A 15,980-nucleotide genomic window follows, 5' to 3' on the forward strand; every position below is an offset into this window, starting at 1 on the left:
TATTCACGGTCAGTTCCAGGATTCGCTCCCGCGGAGTATGTATTTCCAAGGAACTTCAACCACTCCGTAGAGCAAGGGTAAAAGCCCTCAAAAACACACGAGCCGGGTAATCATGCCATACATCTCTCTATTATCCCAAGGGAGACGCAAATGCTTCCATTGCACATGTTGATCCATCATTGCTTGGTTCTACCAGCTCAACAGTGAACTGATCTCACCAATTGGTCGTGCCGCTTGTTAAAGAAATATCCTTGAACCATAAATTGATGTCCAATATTATGCTTTGTTCTGTCTGACAGAAATGTAGTAACATCTATAGCAATGTTGAGCCCTGACCCAAACCCCAAAAACGCCTTACGTACATAAAATAACTATGTAGAGCCGTCACATCTCATCTTTGCGACTATACATAATGATATACCTATTACTGACCAATCTTCCAACAGCAGCTCTTGCATTACACAGCATATATCATTTTATCAAACCACATTTCAAGAAACAAATCTCAACTTGCAGTTACTCTTCCTCACCACATGGCCGCCTGATCAGCATCAAAGCGAGTGAGTTCGCGACCGGCGTCCTCGAGATCCTTCTTAGCTTTCATGCGCATATAGAAGATGGGGCAATCTTTACTACTGCAGATAACCTCGCAGTGCATGCTACCCTGGCAGCGTTGACACTGGGTCCACAGTCGTCCGAAGCGCACCTCAAGGTCTGAAACGCGATCAAGCGTCTTCTTGTAAAGCTCTCCGACTCGAGGTGCGCAATTGGAGCATACCGCTCCCTCAGACTCCTCTTTTCCTGTCAGAGGCTTCTTGCAACCCATGCATGTCTGCGTCTTCTTGGCGAATTTCATGAGACCTCCAACTGTAGGAGCCGCTACCGAAATGACACGAGTGTGGTCGCCTGTAAGTAGAGATCGCGCCTTAGTCTCCCCAAGAATTGGTTCGAAAATACGCCCAAGTGGCTTGGCTAGCTGGTTGTCTAGGTAGTAGCGCGTATCTATCGGCACGTTGTGCTCAAGCACGTAGATGGGGTCCTCCGACTTCTCGAAGTTTTTGGCGCCGGCAGGACCTCGGATCATGACGTAGGCCACTCGGTCGCCGAGTCCCGGCGCCGAGCCTGCATCTCGCTTCTTCATCCGTTGCGCCAGCTCGACGTGGGCTTGCTTTGCGGCATAATCGTCTTTTGTAAGGGCTTTTGTGATGACCAATTTCGACATGTCGACCTTATTTTGCAGTAGATCTGCAATCGTCTCTTTGACGTACCTAGTGAATCTTCCGTTAGCATCCCGCTTTCGCCCTGCGCCACCAGATAAGGCTTGACAACCTTGTGCATGATGGAGCGTGATCGGAGGGAGAACTTACTCTTGGGCACCTGGAACATCTTGATCGATTAGAATCATTCGTAGGACCTTTTCAATCACGGTCTGCACCAAGAGACAGTTGTCACGACGCACCGTCTCGATACCCTTGGTGTCCATCTTGTCGTACTTCTCTGGCTTGGTCCAGTATAGACCTGCGTATCGCTTTTTGTTGATGAGTAGGTATGGGAAATATACCTTTTCGAACTCAAGCTTGATTGGCTTCACAAACTTTTCCGACACGTATTTTGATGCTTCTTCTCCGAGCCTCATGGCCTCCTGGAGGTCTTTGGTACCAAACTTGATCATGACCGAATCAGTGTCACCATAGATGACTTGGGCGTCGTGTGAGTATCCGTTGGCGATGTTGTAGCGATTTTCCACTTCTTCCTTGGTCTTCTCAATCATTTTTCGGCCAAAACTCGTTGTACTACTGGCAATTTCAAGACAAGGAAGCTTTCCTGTCGTTGCGCCCGTCAAACCGTAGACACTGTTTGCGCTGATCTTCAAAGCCAGCTGTCGACCGTTCAACACAGCCTTCTTGAAGGGGTCTGTCTCAACGGCCAGTTCACGCTTGGCCTGTTTACGCGCAGCAAGCAATTCCTCGAGAATCTGCGCTAGTAAACCCTTGCGTTGCTTGACCGTCACAAAAGTATCGCCGTTTGGGGTGACAATGTAATCCTCGTCTTTCTGGAGATTGAAAGCTTCGATTGCTTTCTTGCTGACCAACGTGGTGTAGCAAAGGTTATGAGCTTGCATGATACTCGGGTACAGAGATGCGAAATCCAGAGTGGCAATTGGAACATCGTAGTAACCTCGGGTGGGCTCAATGACTGTAGCACCCTCGTACTGCTCATCGGAAGCTTCAGACTTGAGGTTGGGGATAACGAGTTTCTGTTCCAGTGCTTTTCGAAACAGCTGACTGATAAACTTGACTTGCTGACCTCGAGACAGCAAGAAGTTAAAGGGCACGCCTGTGACTCTTGCCATCTCAGTGTAGTTTTCTAAGCACGAAAGTTTGTCCATCAGTCTCTGCGGAAGATATGCATCCTTCAAGCAGTATAGCGCAAGACGTCTTCGGGACTCAGGTGTACCGTTGAAAAGTTCGGTAATCATGGTATGATGCACATCTTCCTTCTGCTCGCCCAAGAAATTGGCACACACAGAGTTCAGAGTGTAACTTCGAAGTTGATGATCGCGCTGAACTAGCTGAAGGAGATCCAACTGCAACCTGCCGTTGGTGTTGGTGGCTTTGGTGTCTCGATTACCCATCTGCTTGCTGGAAAAGTTGGTCTCCTTGGCTCTGGATTGCATGCTGGGAATTCGAGTCCAGTATTCAAAACCAGCTACCTTGAGATGTTTGGCTCGATCCAACAGGTACGGGAAATCAAAGTTTGAAATGTTGTAGCCCGTAATGATATCGGGGTCTGTTCTGATCAGAAACTTTTGCCAGTCGCTAAGCATCTTCTCCTCTTTTTCATATGCAATAATCTGAGTCGCTACAATAGAACTTGTCTCTTGCAAACAAAACACGTTTCGGACAAAGGGCTTCTTCTCTCCATATTTGGTGACAATGTTGGCGATCTGAATAACGGGGTCGTGGTTTGCCTCTGGAAAGATACCCTTGCGACCAGCACATTCGATATCAAAGGATAGAATACGCAAAGGAGCCATTTTCGACCATTCGCCGACCGGCTCGTGTGCGATGAGATCAAGATAGCTAACTTCGGCTTCAATCTGACAGTTCGACTGGCGGATGTGGTCGTTGACAAGCTTATACGTCTTTGCTGAGGCTTCGACCCATGACATTCCTCGGACCTGTTTGGATGTTAGAATTAGACTATCGAGTTAGATGGAAGTCCCTACCTTGCAGTCAACCATAAATCGCAGCAAATATTGCAGGTTGTCAAAAGTTTGAACTTCACCATCATTCCTCCACATCCCCTTCCAATTCGCATTACCGGTTTGGATAGTCGTTCGGACTTTGTTTATGAACTTGGGGTCGGTGACGGTGACTTTTAGGTATGGTTTAGACTGGTTGCCCTGGAATCCGTAAATGTTTTCTCTCATTGCGAAAGCAACGGAGTGAATCGAGGGTTGGTGCTGGGCAACCTGTGTCTCCAGGTAGGCTTTGAAAGCTGCGCAATCCTGAGGCTGGAAGTTTACTGGAGCAGGGACGTAGAGATAATGCTTGAAGTCGGTGACATGCAGCATGACCGAATTCCCTGCCTCGTTCACGCCAAACAGTTTGACAGTGGCCCTTCCGCCGTGTAATGTGCCCTCCTCAGCCTCGATAGCCTGGAAGCATAGACTGTCACGCTCTGGGATGAAGTCCACTACGGGTGGTCGATCCCATGCTTGATCTTTTTCGGTATTGTTTCGTTTCCTATCCGATAAGTCCTGGCTGAGTTTTTCAAGGACTTCTGATTCGAAAGCGCTCTTTGGTTGACTGGACGCCATCTTGGATCGGTGGTCATTCTGAGATCCGGGGACCCGAGCGGCGGCGGGGGACGAGGGGACTGCGTCGACCTTGCGTTTTTTCGTTGAAGCTGGAGAGGATGTGATATTCTGACGAGCGTTGTTCTCGCTCAGGACTCGCTTATGAGAAGCAATTGCGCTTGCCATGATGACGGCTGATGGCAAATGCTATGCTTTGAAAGAGAGAACAGAAAAGGAGTGAAAGAAGGGGAAGGGATTACTCGACAATCACATCCACATACACAAGGATGAAGGTATAAAGTGATTGAGGAATTCTTTGGTCAATTCTATTGTTGACACTAAACGGTTGGAGGGGAGACTCTAACAGGGGAGATTTCTGGTGGGTTTGAATTCAATGACACGACTTTAATTGATAGCCACCGCGTAGCGCGACTCGAGAAGCGTGACGTGAAGGACCCCACTCGATGTATAAGCGTTAGTCACGTGGCTTCGCGCTGGCATAGAGCGTACTCCAAGTAGGCGAGGCATCAACTTTGTTCGAACCGATTTCACTAATGGCCAAGTTGTCATGATAGAGATTTGAGAAATTTTGTCAAAATTGTAGATTTTCTTGGAATTAATTTTCCCACAATTGACCCAAATATTGACTATATATCCCAACAATATTACTTTCGAGTCGTTCAGAATTGGCTCCTTATGACTCTGTAACGTCTATACCATTCAGTTAGTAGTGGTCTACCACAAGATAACTAATTGTATAATGAGGAAATGACATATTCAGACATCCATTCTAATGGCATCAGTAGTCCCTTTCGAGATATTCAGCTAAGCCATGCATTGTAAAGGACTCATCATGAGAAAATGTGAAGTAAAGCTTCCAAAGACTTACTGGCAGGACACCTCGGATTTTCATACCTAATAGATAGCGAATCCTACCTTTTCAATCTTGGGATATGTATAGTTGTCTTAAGCCATTGCGGAAAAGATTGCACACTTTCACAAATGACCAGGAAAGAACAGGAGGTCACAGTACCATTTATACTACTGCAATGGGCAATCATCAAACAAGCAGACAAGGTATGCCATCTCTTCCATTCACACACGTAACAACATGCGGGGTATCGCATGATATGATATATTGGTTAAGCCTGACCAGAGCCAAGAGCTGCAAGCTCATGTAATAGAATTGCCAATCCATGTCTTGCATCCATGTAGGTGTGTTTGTATTGGCGAAATGCCTGATGTTCCTAGTCAGAATGATGGCCGCAAACAGTTGTCAGTGTCTGTTGCGAAAAGTACCGATTCGAATTAAATGACTATATTACGAACACGATACATGTGAATATGTCATTGCTTCATGAATTAACACTATAAAACAAGATCCAGCATCCATCAGTCCTAGCAAGGTCGAAGGGGCAATATCGCGTTTGCCCAATAACGCCAATGCTGTGTGATATGCATGCCGCTGCCTTGAACCACGCATTATTGATTCGATGACAGCGTTCAATTATGTCTCCGCCGGAATAACTCCCCAACTCATTGAGTCGATGTATCTTTTAGGCGGGCTTGAGATTCTCGAAAGATCCCCACTCACACCAGTCATTAATAGGCTGTCTGAAGTCAGTCGATGTGCTAGTCTTTGAGGTCCATTGGGAAACTTACAAGGCAGTTCAAGTACTTGCACCATTCGCAGGTGTCGTGGTACTTGTAGAAATTATTGAGAAGAACGATGAAAACAACAATGATCATGACGAGGAAGGCTGCTCGAACGAGCCACCAAGCCCACCAGAGTGGCTTTCGTCCTTTGAAGAAACCGACAGGGTTCTTGAAGAAGTGAGGGGGCGTCTCGCCCGTCTGGGGAGATACAGCTGCATAAGACAGCCCCTCGCCCATTCGTCGTCGCAGCGAGTTAGGTGAGTGCAAAACGCAAACACCGAGGGAGAGTCCCATCAGAAAACCGCCAATATGAACGAAGTTGTCCAGACCGGGCAAAAGTCCGAGCACAAAAGCGATCACCATGTCGAGAATGATAAACAGGAGGTCCTTGACTGGGTTGCGTCTATCCTTCCAAGAGTAGAGAAGATCGAGGAGAACTAGAGCAATAATACCAAAAAGAGCACCGGAAGCACCAACCGATGGCTGCCCTGGAGGCGCGTAATTTCCACCCATGATGTTGCCAAAGATTCCAGCACTCATATAGACAAGTAAAAATCGTACCGGTCCGATAGCCATTTCCATCTCTTTCGCAATCGTGAGCTGCAGAAGGAGGTTGAAGACGATATGAATAAGACCGGCGTGCATAAAGATCGAGGTAATAAATCGGTACCATTGGTTAGGCTCGGGGCTCTGGTTAATATCGCCGTTGAATTTAGGATCGGGGACATCGCCACCGAAACCACACACAACATGAAGAGGACAAAAACTGTCGGACGTGGTAGCGTTCGGGCATAGAAGGCCAGGAATGATAGCACCATCTTTGTTCTTGTCAACACTCTGTATACCCTTGACGTTACGCATACAAGGTGCGTATCGAGCGCCCATGTTGATGAGTAAACCTGGAGATGGGCCGATAAAGACGTTGAACTGAGGCTTGATCGCAATTGGAGTTCCTGTCAATATACCTAAATTTGAGTTAGTTGGAACCGCTCTCTTTCACAAATCTTCTTCTACTTACCCATTCGTGCGATTTCTGCAATGAAAACGGCAACTTGGATGACAGAAAAAAGATAAACAATCCAGGGGATTCTCTTCTTGTCGGATCCTATCATACCAAGTTCACCGAGGCGGACCTTGCCCTTCTTGCTCTTCTTCTTGGGTCTTCCAGGGGCATCGTAGACGTGATCATTCATTTCAACGTCATCATTCTTTGGAGTCCGGTCTTGAAGAGGAATATCCTCTTGGCCGTAAGGCCGCCCAGCTGCATCTGTAGCTCCACCGTGATAGCTCGTATCCTGATAGAAGCCTTGTTGCCCAATGTCAGCTGTACTGGAGCCGGGAGTCGGGCCCGCGTTCGCGTTCGCTGGGTATACATGATCGTCAAAGACGGTGTCGAAAGGAGACTGACCAGTTTGACCAGGCTGGTTGGGCTGACCAGAGGGACTACCATAAGCCGCCGATGGATGATACTGTATATCGTTAGGTGAGTATGGTGTCTGCTTGGTCGGAACAATGTGTGTGGTAGAGTCGGCAGGGTAGATGGAGCTGTCGGGAGCGTAGTTTGGGTTGTAAGAATTTTGCTCGTAGGGCGGCGCTGGTGTTGGCTGCGGCGAAGGAGTATCGTGATTTTGGTAGTAAGGCGATGAGTGTTGAGGAGCTCCGTAGGGGGGCTGTTGGTTGCCGGCGTTGTAATAATCGTGAGAAGCCATGATTGACAGAATAACAGATTATCGAGCGGCGAGAAGAGGTGATGCAGCGGATGGGAGAATGAGCCGCCAAGCGGCAATGAAAGAAGGGGATGCTGCTAATACTGCGACAAGCTGTTTCAGAGCAACGAGACAGCGTCACAGATACAGATTCGCTTATCTGGTAGCTGATCGGCAAGGTGAGAAAAATCCAAGACAGTGATATCCCCAAGAAAGTCTGCCCGTATACGACAAAGAGAGTGTTGTCGCTTTCAAATCTGAAGATGTTTACCAAGAAAAAGATACGGAGAGTGGCTGATCGGTCAGAATTCCAAGTCAGGTCCTGTCCTGAACTGAACCTCAGCTGGGCTGTTTCAAGGGTCGCCAGGGACGTAAAAAGACTGGTCTGGATTGCGTGGAATCGCGGCTCTGATTGGCCACAGGGCACTGTCGACGCGTATAAACAGGGGTCTTGGATCCGCTAAACTGGTCTTGTTTGGCAATAGGTCGTTTCGTATCGCAGCAGACACAGGAGAAAGGAAAACAACGGATAACAAAGAGTGAAGAAAAACAAAAGTAGTAGGAATGGTGGAGAGGGGAAATACTCTTTGTGTATCTTTATCTTTATTCTGAGGTAGCCTTAACCTTCAGGTAACATCCCTGCTACGCTACAATACCTTACTATGCATTACATGGAGCAAACGTGAACAGAAATTCTCGTGCTGACTGGATGCCATGACGAAACAACTCACAGTTGAGTGACGGTGACGTACAGTGCCGGGGCTGTGCTGACAGCTGTGAGCCATATATCCCTGTACCAAAAAGGTCGATCACTGGGACTTGAGTCGTCTGAAAGGGCTTTGGATGGAACACAAGTGCACCGGAAGGCCGTTGAGCCTCACTCTTTGGGGTTCAAGCGCCACATGTTCTTAAATTAGAACGGTAACTGCCCTGCCCACGGGTTAGCCACGAGCCTTATTTGATACATGCTATCCGTAATTAGGTAGGCACTATGAAGATGGGATGAAGGAATACCCCTCAACTCTAGGCCAAATATCCCTTCTATTACAACCATGAATATGTTCCAATATATCCAGAACCATAAAACTTTATTCCATTCTATCAGGCACCTCCTAACCTAAAAGTCTACGAATTGGGTTAGGTTCTTCGCATCATCCTACCCAACTCATCATTCGCCAACCGCAAACACTCTGCAACAATCATGTTGCACAAACTATACCAACAGCAACCATTGCTATCAAAGTCCCAATATTATCAGCTTCAAGCCATATACAGATACTTGCTCACCAACCCACATTCCGCTTCATATCGAATTATGCGTCTTGGTGGCTGATGCAAATAAGCCAACCACAGCCACTACCGAAGCTGACGAATCTTGCCCGTATTCTACCTTGGTATCTATGGATGCTTGAAGTGGAACCCATTGATGCAGTGCCAGCCCCAGGTTTTACTCCATCAGTACAATCAATTGCCTGTTGTACGGATTCCGACTCTGCCAGGCAATTCCATGTCCAAACTTCAGGCTTTCGAAGTGCAACTCTGAGGACAAGAGCAGACTCAGCTAGCCCCCATGTACCCTCTGTGTGCTGCTTCTGCAAGCCATGTCAAGTAGTTGCTCACTCGACTCACACAATGCACCGCTAAATGCTATTAAATCTGACAGCTGACCTCAACGCCAAGATTTGTGGCCGGCACAGTTGCTCCATAGCTTTCCCCGTCCCTCCTTGTCGGGTTCTATTGACATAACCCGCCTCTGGATGGTCAAAAGCAACTAAAGACGCCATGCGCAGATTTGGGCCGACACAGATAAAGGTCCGGAAATTCGGGCTGAAACATGTTGCATCAGTTCTTCTCGAGATGTTTGCCATTGCTAGCCCTATACCGCTGTTAATGCTGGCTGTGTAGACCAGTAGGTGGCAAGATTTGACCGTTAAGCTCTATCGTGTAGAAATTAATAGCCTAAGCCCAGTCTATATCGCATAGACCGATATAGTTACCAATTTCGTTTCTTGTACTTACATCCAGCGGCCAACTTTTGTGGTATCCTGAGGTAGGCCACTGACCTTCAGCCAGCGCCATGTACTGCTTTTTCCAAATCACCAAGAAAATGAGTTGCTGAGTACAATCAGAATTATACAGTGTGATATTTTGTACATGGCATGAATCATCCCCTTCTCGGGGTGTATCTATTGATATCACCTCGCTGTGCAATCCAACAGCATTGCCCTGCGGCGATTCTCCGCCTTTTTCATCAATAGTAGTACAGTTGGTCTTGTACATGTCGATTCCCGTCGACAGTCAGGTCGGAATGCCTGAAGATTCCTTTAATATGTAGTCGTCGTCATTATTACTTCTTCTCGGTCGAGTTTTCGTTGTCCGGCTTCTTGATACCCTTTCCCCAGTTACCATACCAGACATCGGCAACCTGGTCAATAATGATATCACCAATCCCCTTGCCCTCTTCGATTTTTTGTTGATGCTCCTTGACACGCTTCTCTTTCCAGTCCTTCTCTTCGCCCCCCATCCACACGTCGTTGAGCGTCTTGGCCACCACACCCGTCTTCTCTTCTTCGATATGATGTCCCTCCTTGGCTCTTCGTGCCGCTTCTCTCTCGCGATGCTCTCTTAGTAGTTTTTGTGTGCGCTGAGCACCTTCGGGGAGCTCGGTGCCCATCATGGAGCCCATGCGATTGCCGAAGCGCGCATAGATTGACGACCCCGTGTATTCGTAGGCGAGCTGGTTTGTGGCCATGGACCAGGCTCCAGCGAGGACGAAAAACCTTAGATCTATTTTTCGTGGTGGCAGGAGCATCGCAAGGGGTAGAATGACGGCACCAGCCATGGCAGAGTTGTGGATGAAGGCATTGCGGGGAGGCAAGGGCGGTTCCGTTTGAACTTGATCTTGTGACATTTTGGATATGATACGATGCGCCTTGATTCGATCGATCGACTTGATCAAAACTCTCTGGGTTTTTAAACTGTTGACTGCAACAGCGTCGGAGGAAATGTCGTGATCGCGAATCCTTCTTCGTTGATAAAGTCAAAGATGCGTTGATCCGCCATCAACTTTTTTTCTCGATTCTGGTTGGCCATTGACAGCTGTTTGGGGGTACATTTTGTTTCTGCTAATTCTGTGGCAATTACAGGTACCTGTCTGAGCCAAATTGCCGGTGCAGGGTAAGTCCACTGCCAAGCAACGATTGTGACTCGAAATTTGATGTCAATGGTAAGAGTTCTTCATGTTGAGTTTTGTTCTTTAAGATTGCTTAGGTACCTGGGTATGTGTAAGCTGATCAATCGGTGTGCGCAGGGTTGGGAACTTGGCTGAAAGACAAAAGGTCGAATCAATATCGAGGTGTACGTTACCTTATTGTCAATATGGCATCACAATTTTACTGTCTATATTATTTGTATTTCGCATATATCATGGTATCTTTCGATGAATGAGCTTAGAACTTCACAACGGGATGCATGAATAATACTAGACCGTGAGAACGATATAGTTATTAGAATATGAACACCTTGGGCTGTTGTGTTGGGGTCGGCTATATGAGTCTGATGCACCACTTTGATTGAAATTGGAAAAGCACCAAGACGCATAGCCAGTATACGTTACAAACATACCAAACTACATGGGCAAGAAGACATTAGACAGAGAGGAAGTGTTTTGGAGAACCTGACGGGGGTTTTGGGACTGGAAGATCCCCATGATAATTTCCGGGACACGCATGATGAGAAGCTTTGATGCCGCTGCAGTCTGCAGATCGTAATGGGTTGCCAGGGGATCGAACAGAAACTATAATGTGCCGTGTCAACACCTCCAACATCAGAATGTGTCTCGCTGTATGCTGTGTTTGGGTTCTTCTTGCTCGGAATAATCAAATGAATTCGCCACGTCTATCATTGACGGTGCGTTCGGCCGTCATAAAGTCGTATGCTAAACGATAGAGAATGTCATAATAGTACTATTATGCCTAAGCATCCTCCTTCCGTTCCAAAGGAACTTATAATAAGTCCGCCAGTCGGATTTGTCTCTGTTGTAAACTGCCCCCAGAACTGCCTGGTCAATAACGCACAAAGACGGGACGGATGGGCGAGCAGCCGAGGAACAATTCAGTTGACGGTAACTGGGAAAAGATCCGAAATACCATGCATAATTAGTATATCTCGCTACCTAGACTATGTATGAACTAGCTTCAACGATGCCCTTGTGCAGGTTCAATGTTGCCAAGACCTGGCAAAGAAACATATCAGATCATCAGTCTGGACTACGTGCCTCATCCGCCGAAGGTTGTTAGAAGACTGTTTAGCTTTAAACCACCAAACAAAAGCTAGGACGCATTAGCTGCAAGTTCAGACATGCATCCAACAGCTGGCACCAATTTGCCAAGGGAACGGATAACGGGAGATTTTAGGGAAACAGTCGTGTTTTCAATATTGGGACTTGAACGTTCGTTCGACTTCGTTCGACTACAGGTTGCCCACACCCACTTCCTCCTGAGTAGGCCGAACCGTAATGATGACTAGCCAACAGTTATGTTGAACGAATGAGAGAAGGTTTCAAAGACGGGCTGCCGTCACATGCGTAGATCGTCCAGCTCTATGTCGAATATTTCGGTATCAATCCTTAACGAACTGAGAGAAGGGGCCGACTGAGCGAGTCAAGTTCCTGTCTCATAGTAACGGCATAGCAAGATGCAGGGGCCAGAGCTTAGACAATGTCTAACACAGGGTGATGATATGAGAACGCATTGACCTTCCCTTTTCGATGATTGAGAATCTCAACAGAATAGTACTCGTCCCGATGCATAGTGATCAGGCACTGATGCAGGTTAGTTATACCAAGTCTGAAGTCAGTAGCATGTGCCCCTACGATTTGCATGTCGTGAAGAGGTTTGTGGTACGTTAGTACTGTGAAACACTGCTCGGGTACTGCCGAACCAACAAAGTTGTATCTGTACCAGTGCGTCGGTAATTGATAATTTTTAGTTCTTCATGCTGTTGATTCATGATTCGTTAATTACTAAAGAGCGAATTAAGATTTCAATGTGCCATCATTTGATGACTTGTATTCAAGAAAAATCAATTATGATAAAGAATGAAATAAGAGTCATCATGCTTGTTGCTGATGAGCTGAGTATAACATGCACAGTGGCTTAGATTATCGTGTGACTGCACGCATATTCTGGTTTGTGGTAGAGATCCGTCTGATTTCTGAATGTAGACGGTCGCATTGAGTCGCATTGAGTCGGCACAAAGTGTTTCATCTGTAGGTAGTAGCCCGGCCTGAAAGGGTCGGACACAGCTGAGGCATCTTACCGAGGTATGACTGAATAACCAAGGTCGATCAATTCAACTCGCCTCGTCGTCAAGTTCAGTTCTTTATACAAAACATGATCAATAATAACTAACCCGAAAATTTCTCCGACGATCTAGGTACAGTAGGTAGGTACTTTTGAAAAGTCACAGTTTCTTGTTTCTACTTGCCACTTTTGTTTGTTAATTCAGGTTGCTGGCGATGCTCGGTCACGACTTACCCGAGCTACCCGTATTGCGGCAACTTCCGCAGGGCGTGACGAGACTAAACTCGGCAGGCGTTGAGCCAAAGCCAATCTGGGTAGTCTACCCTGCTAAAAAGTAGCAGGTAGGGTAGATTAAGAATCCATTGCATTCGGAAGGTACAGATGACATCTGGTACCGATTGTATGTATGTATCCGCGTCGCATGTTCTGTGATTCAGAATACTACCTAGGTCTAGTACCTGCCTCCTTGGTAGGTCCAGGCAATAACGTTACCTTAGGTAGTGTGTACATTAGTAGGTACTTCCATGTTAACAGCCTTCGTTTTAGTGCTGTACCCCTGGTAAAATATATTCATTCGTTGCTTAGGCGCAAGTATTCAGGGTAGGTGAGCTCATTAATTAGGTACGTAGGTAGTTCAAATGGTAATTACCTACTAATCTACCAAGGCAAAATCCGGGAAGAAACATGACATAATATCTCCATGCCGGCGTTTTGATAAACCCCGAGTCATCTTTGTCCATGTGCATGTTGTGTTGTTTCATCCATTCCATTAGCTACATCCATCCATATGTTATGCTGGACTTGTGGTTGTAATCCTAGTACGTTATTGCGGAGCTACCAGATGAGGTTACATCGCCGACTGTCAACTAGTCTACGCTCGGGTAGTGGGAGACTAAAACGGCAAACGTAAGGTGTAGATACCGGTACTCAACGTTGCCTGATATGACCCGGTTATTCAAAAGAAGAAGTAAAGAATACCGTTGAGAGAGCATTATGTCCCAAGTCCAACTAGATACTTTAAACGCAGTGCCTGTATTCCTGTTACATACATCATTCGAATACTGGTAGTACATGAATTCAGTACTTTAGCACATTTTTACAATATTATAGAATATAAGCTTTATTGCATGCCGGATTCGAAGAGATTGTGTAGCCTGTTATTATTATTATTAGTGAAAGTTATAGGTTATATTATAGTAGCCAAGTGACTAAAAGTTCCAGAGGCTTGTGCACTACTCGGTACCGACAGGGTCTAGGTAACTAGTAGGTACCTAGTGTCTTTTAGACGAGGGTTTATGTACCTTCCATTTCATGGACAGGGTCCTCTACTCTGTATGTACAAGGTCATGGTCTGTTAGTTGTGAGTGGGATGGCGAGCCACCTCAGTTCCCCGTCTTCCATCGCTGGACCTGACACTTTCCCATCACATACCCACCTCATCACCGTTGAAATCTAATTTCCTACTTCATATCACTTCCGTATGTGCAGTGCACAGCATACAGCCGTGCAGCTGGGTGTTATCACCTCCAATACTGCTGTTTATTATTACTCCGACTCCAGGGCCAGCCGCAGCTTCTTAAGCATGAATCATGATCTCAACTTTAGAACTGGGTCGATGATGCCGTCTGATCCACTGCTACTGCCGAAGCCATTTGTCTAGACGGTTGGTACATGACTAGAAGAAAGGTCAAAGCATGTCACTGACTGACACGATCAAGCACTCCTACAAGCCACTAGGCCACCTAATCAATCTCCCAATCTCTGCGGGCCTCAACAAAACGGCCAATTACGTATATCCAACAACAAATGTCAAGGCGTCAAATGGATAGAAACCGTTCCACAACAATACCTTCTTTTAGGATGTGCGTGCGCCGTGCAGCAGTTGCCGCCGGCAGCCTTTTGTCCGTGCTTTTAATATGAACTAAGTGATATCGGCCGTTTGTCTTTGTGGTTGTCACCATTCGGAGCCGATAGCGAGAGTGAGTCGTCGTGGCTGAGACATACCTACCTTAGCAGTTATGGCACGGCTCAGGCCAACAGGGTTGAGAACGTGCGTTGAGTTGCGGCCAACCCGCTGAGCCTAATAGAGAGTGCAAAGTCTTGGCGAAATCGTACCCACTGCTGTTGTAATTTAGCTTAGCAGTACCTAGGTATCCATCAGGTAGGTTCCTTTGTTGGTCTCTCATCTTTCTCCCTCATACCTAGTAGGTACATACTATAAGTACACACGCGGAGTAAAGCTCACGCCTGTGTGACTCTGTGCAGCCGTTCAAGTCTGGATTTGAAAAGAGGGGCTAAAATAGTACTTCTTGCACAGAAAACCCGGCAAGTTTATTTCTGTCAAACGCCTGACGACTAACGTTATATGCCAGCACGATTCAAAAGTCCACCTTGGTACCCAGCACCTAGTCACCAAAAACAAGCTTGACATGTAATAGGGGATCGGCGAACTGCGTCGTATCGAATTTGGTTTATTGCCTGACTGTGACGGACGAGTCTCGGAGAATATTGGGGGAAGCTGTCTCGAATAGGAGATAAAATTGTCCATCGTTTCCGAGCATCGTACGGTGTTGGGACTGCAGTCTATCTACGGCAACGGTAATTACCTACATGCATATAAGATAACCGGACAGGCGACCGGCAGCTAGGATAACAAGAGCCGCGTACCGGGAGAGTAGACGTCGCCCACGGCCATTAGGCCATAAGAAGAGATCTTCACGAACCATTGTAACATTGACATGCCTAATGTGGAGGAGCCGAACCGAAGGCCAGGGGCTCAGAGGCGAAGCACAATTAGCATCGGGGTGAGATGGGAAGGATTCGTATTGCCGTTACAGTAAGATGATGCTACCCATCTACCTGGTCTTGCTAAGCGCTATGGGATCTCTGAAATCTGTAAGGCTGAAGGTTATGGCAGATATGATAGGTAGGATATGATGGAATGGGGATGGACGAGTATGTATGTACTGTTGAATGATTTGATAAATGGTAGATTTTGGTCTCGGACGGGCATTCACTACCGCAAGGGAACCTTATTAAGGTAAACCTTGACGGGGATAAAATCCTTAATGGCAACGGTCATCATCACTCTTTGGGATATCGAGACTCACAGACTCGATACCCCGCCTCGACAGGTCAAAACTATACTTCAATGGTCAATGGTCGTTTTTGTCTGACAAATGTCCCGTCACACTGGGAGCCCCTTCTCCTAGCAGGCCACGAGGACCAGGTAATCAACCAGGTCTTGGCAACCCTGAGCATTGATAGTCATGCGAACACCTTGGGTGACGGAAGATACCGCCCGTTGCCGCCCCCCTGGGACCAATCTACTACTGTACCACCAGAGCAGAGCTAAGAACCAAATCTTTAGCCCAAACTTAGACCACGGCCAGATTAGGGGACGCCTGTGCAGCTGTAATTTACAAGCCTGCAACGAGACGTGATACTTTCGCCGGAACGATTGGCTACAACAGGAGGATTTACGAACAGCTCAAGAGCACAGGTAAAGCCCAT

At 46.9% G+C, this 15,980-nt stretch overlaps 3 protein-coding genes across 3 annotated transcripts; all 3 read right to left on the reverse strand.

Annotated features, from left to right (window-relative positions):
* Nucleotides 1-526: 526 nt before the first annotated feature.
* Nucleotides 527-3,988, reverse strand: POL3 (DNA-directed DNA polymerase delta; the record flags this gene model as incomplete). Its single annotated transcript, XM_044855337.1, has 3 exons — nt 527-1,268; nt 1,368-3,181; nt 3,230-3,988. 3 exons carry the CDS (start codon nt 3,986-3,988, stop codon nt 527-529), a joined length of 3,315 nt encoding a protein of 1,104 aa, XP_044702650.1.
* A 1,370-nt stretch (nt 3,989-5,358) lies between these two features.
* Nucleotides 5,359-7,167, reverse strand: FPOAC1_010951 (uncharacterized protein; the record flags this gene model as incomplete). Its single annotated transcript, XM_044855338.1, has 3 exons — nt 5,359-5,412; nt 5,465-6,423; nt 6,477-7,167. 3 exons carry the CDS (start codon nt 7,165-7,167, stop codon nt 5,359-5,361), a joined length of 1,704 nt encoding a protein of 567 aa, XP_044702651.1.
* A 2,344-nt stretch (nt 7,168-9,511) lies between these two features.
* Nucleotides 9,512-10,075, reverse strand: FPOAC1_010952 (uncharacterized protein; the record flags this gene model as incomplete). Its single annotated transcript, XM_044855339.1, has 1 exon — nt 9,512-10,075. The coding sequence occupies one exon, from the start codon at nt 10,073-10,075 to the stop codon at nt 9,512-9,514; it is 564 nt and encodes a 187-aa protein (XP_044702652.1).
* Between the last annotated feature and the right edge of the window lie 5,905 nt (nt 10,076-15,980).

The sequence above is a fragment of the Fusarium poae genome, chromosome 4 (assembly GCF_019609905.1).
Source record: "Fusarium poae strain DAOMC 252244 chromosome 4, whole genome shotgun sequence".
Lineage (NCBI taxonomy): Eukaryota > Fungi > Ascomycota > Sordariomycetes > Hypocreales > Nectriaceae > Fusarium > Fusarium poae.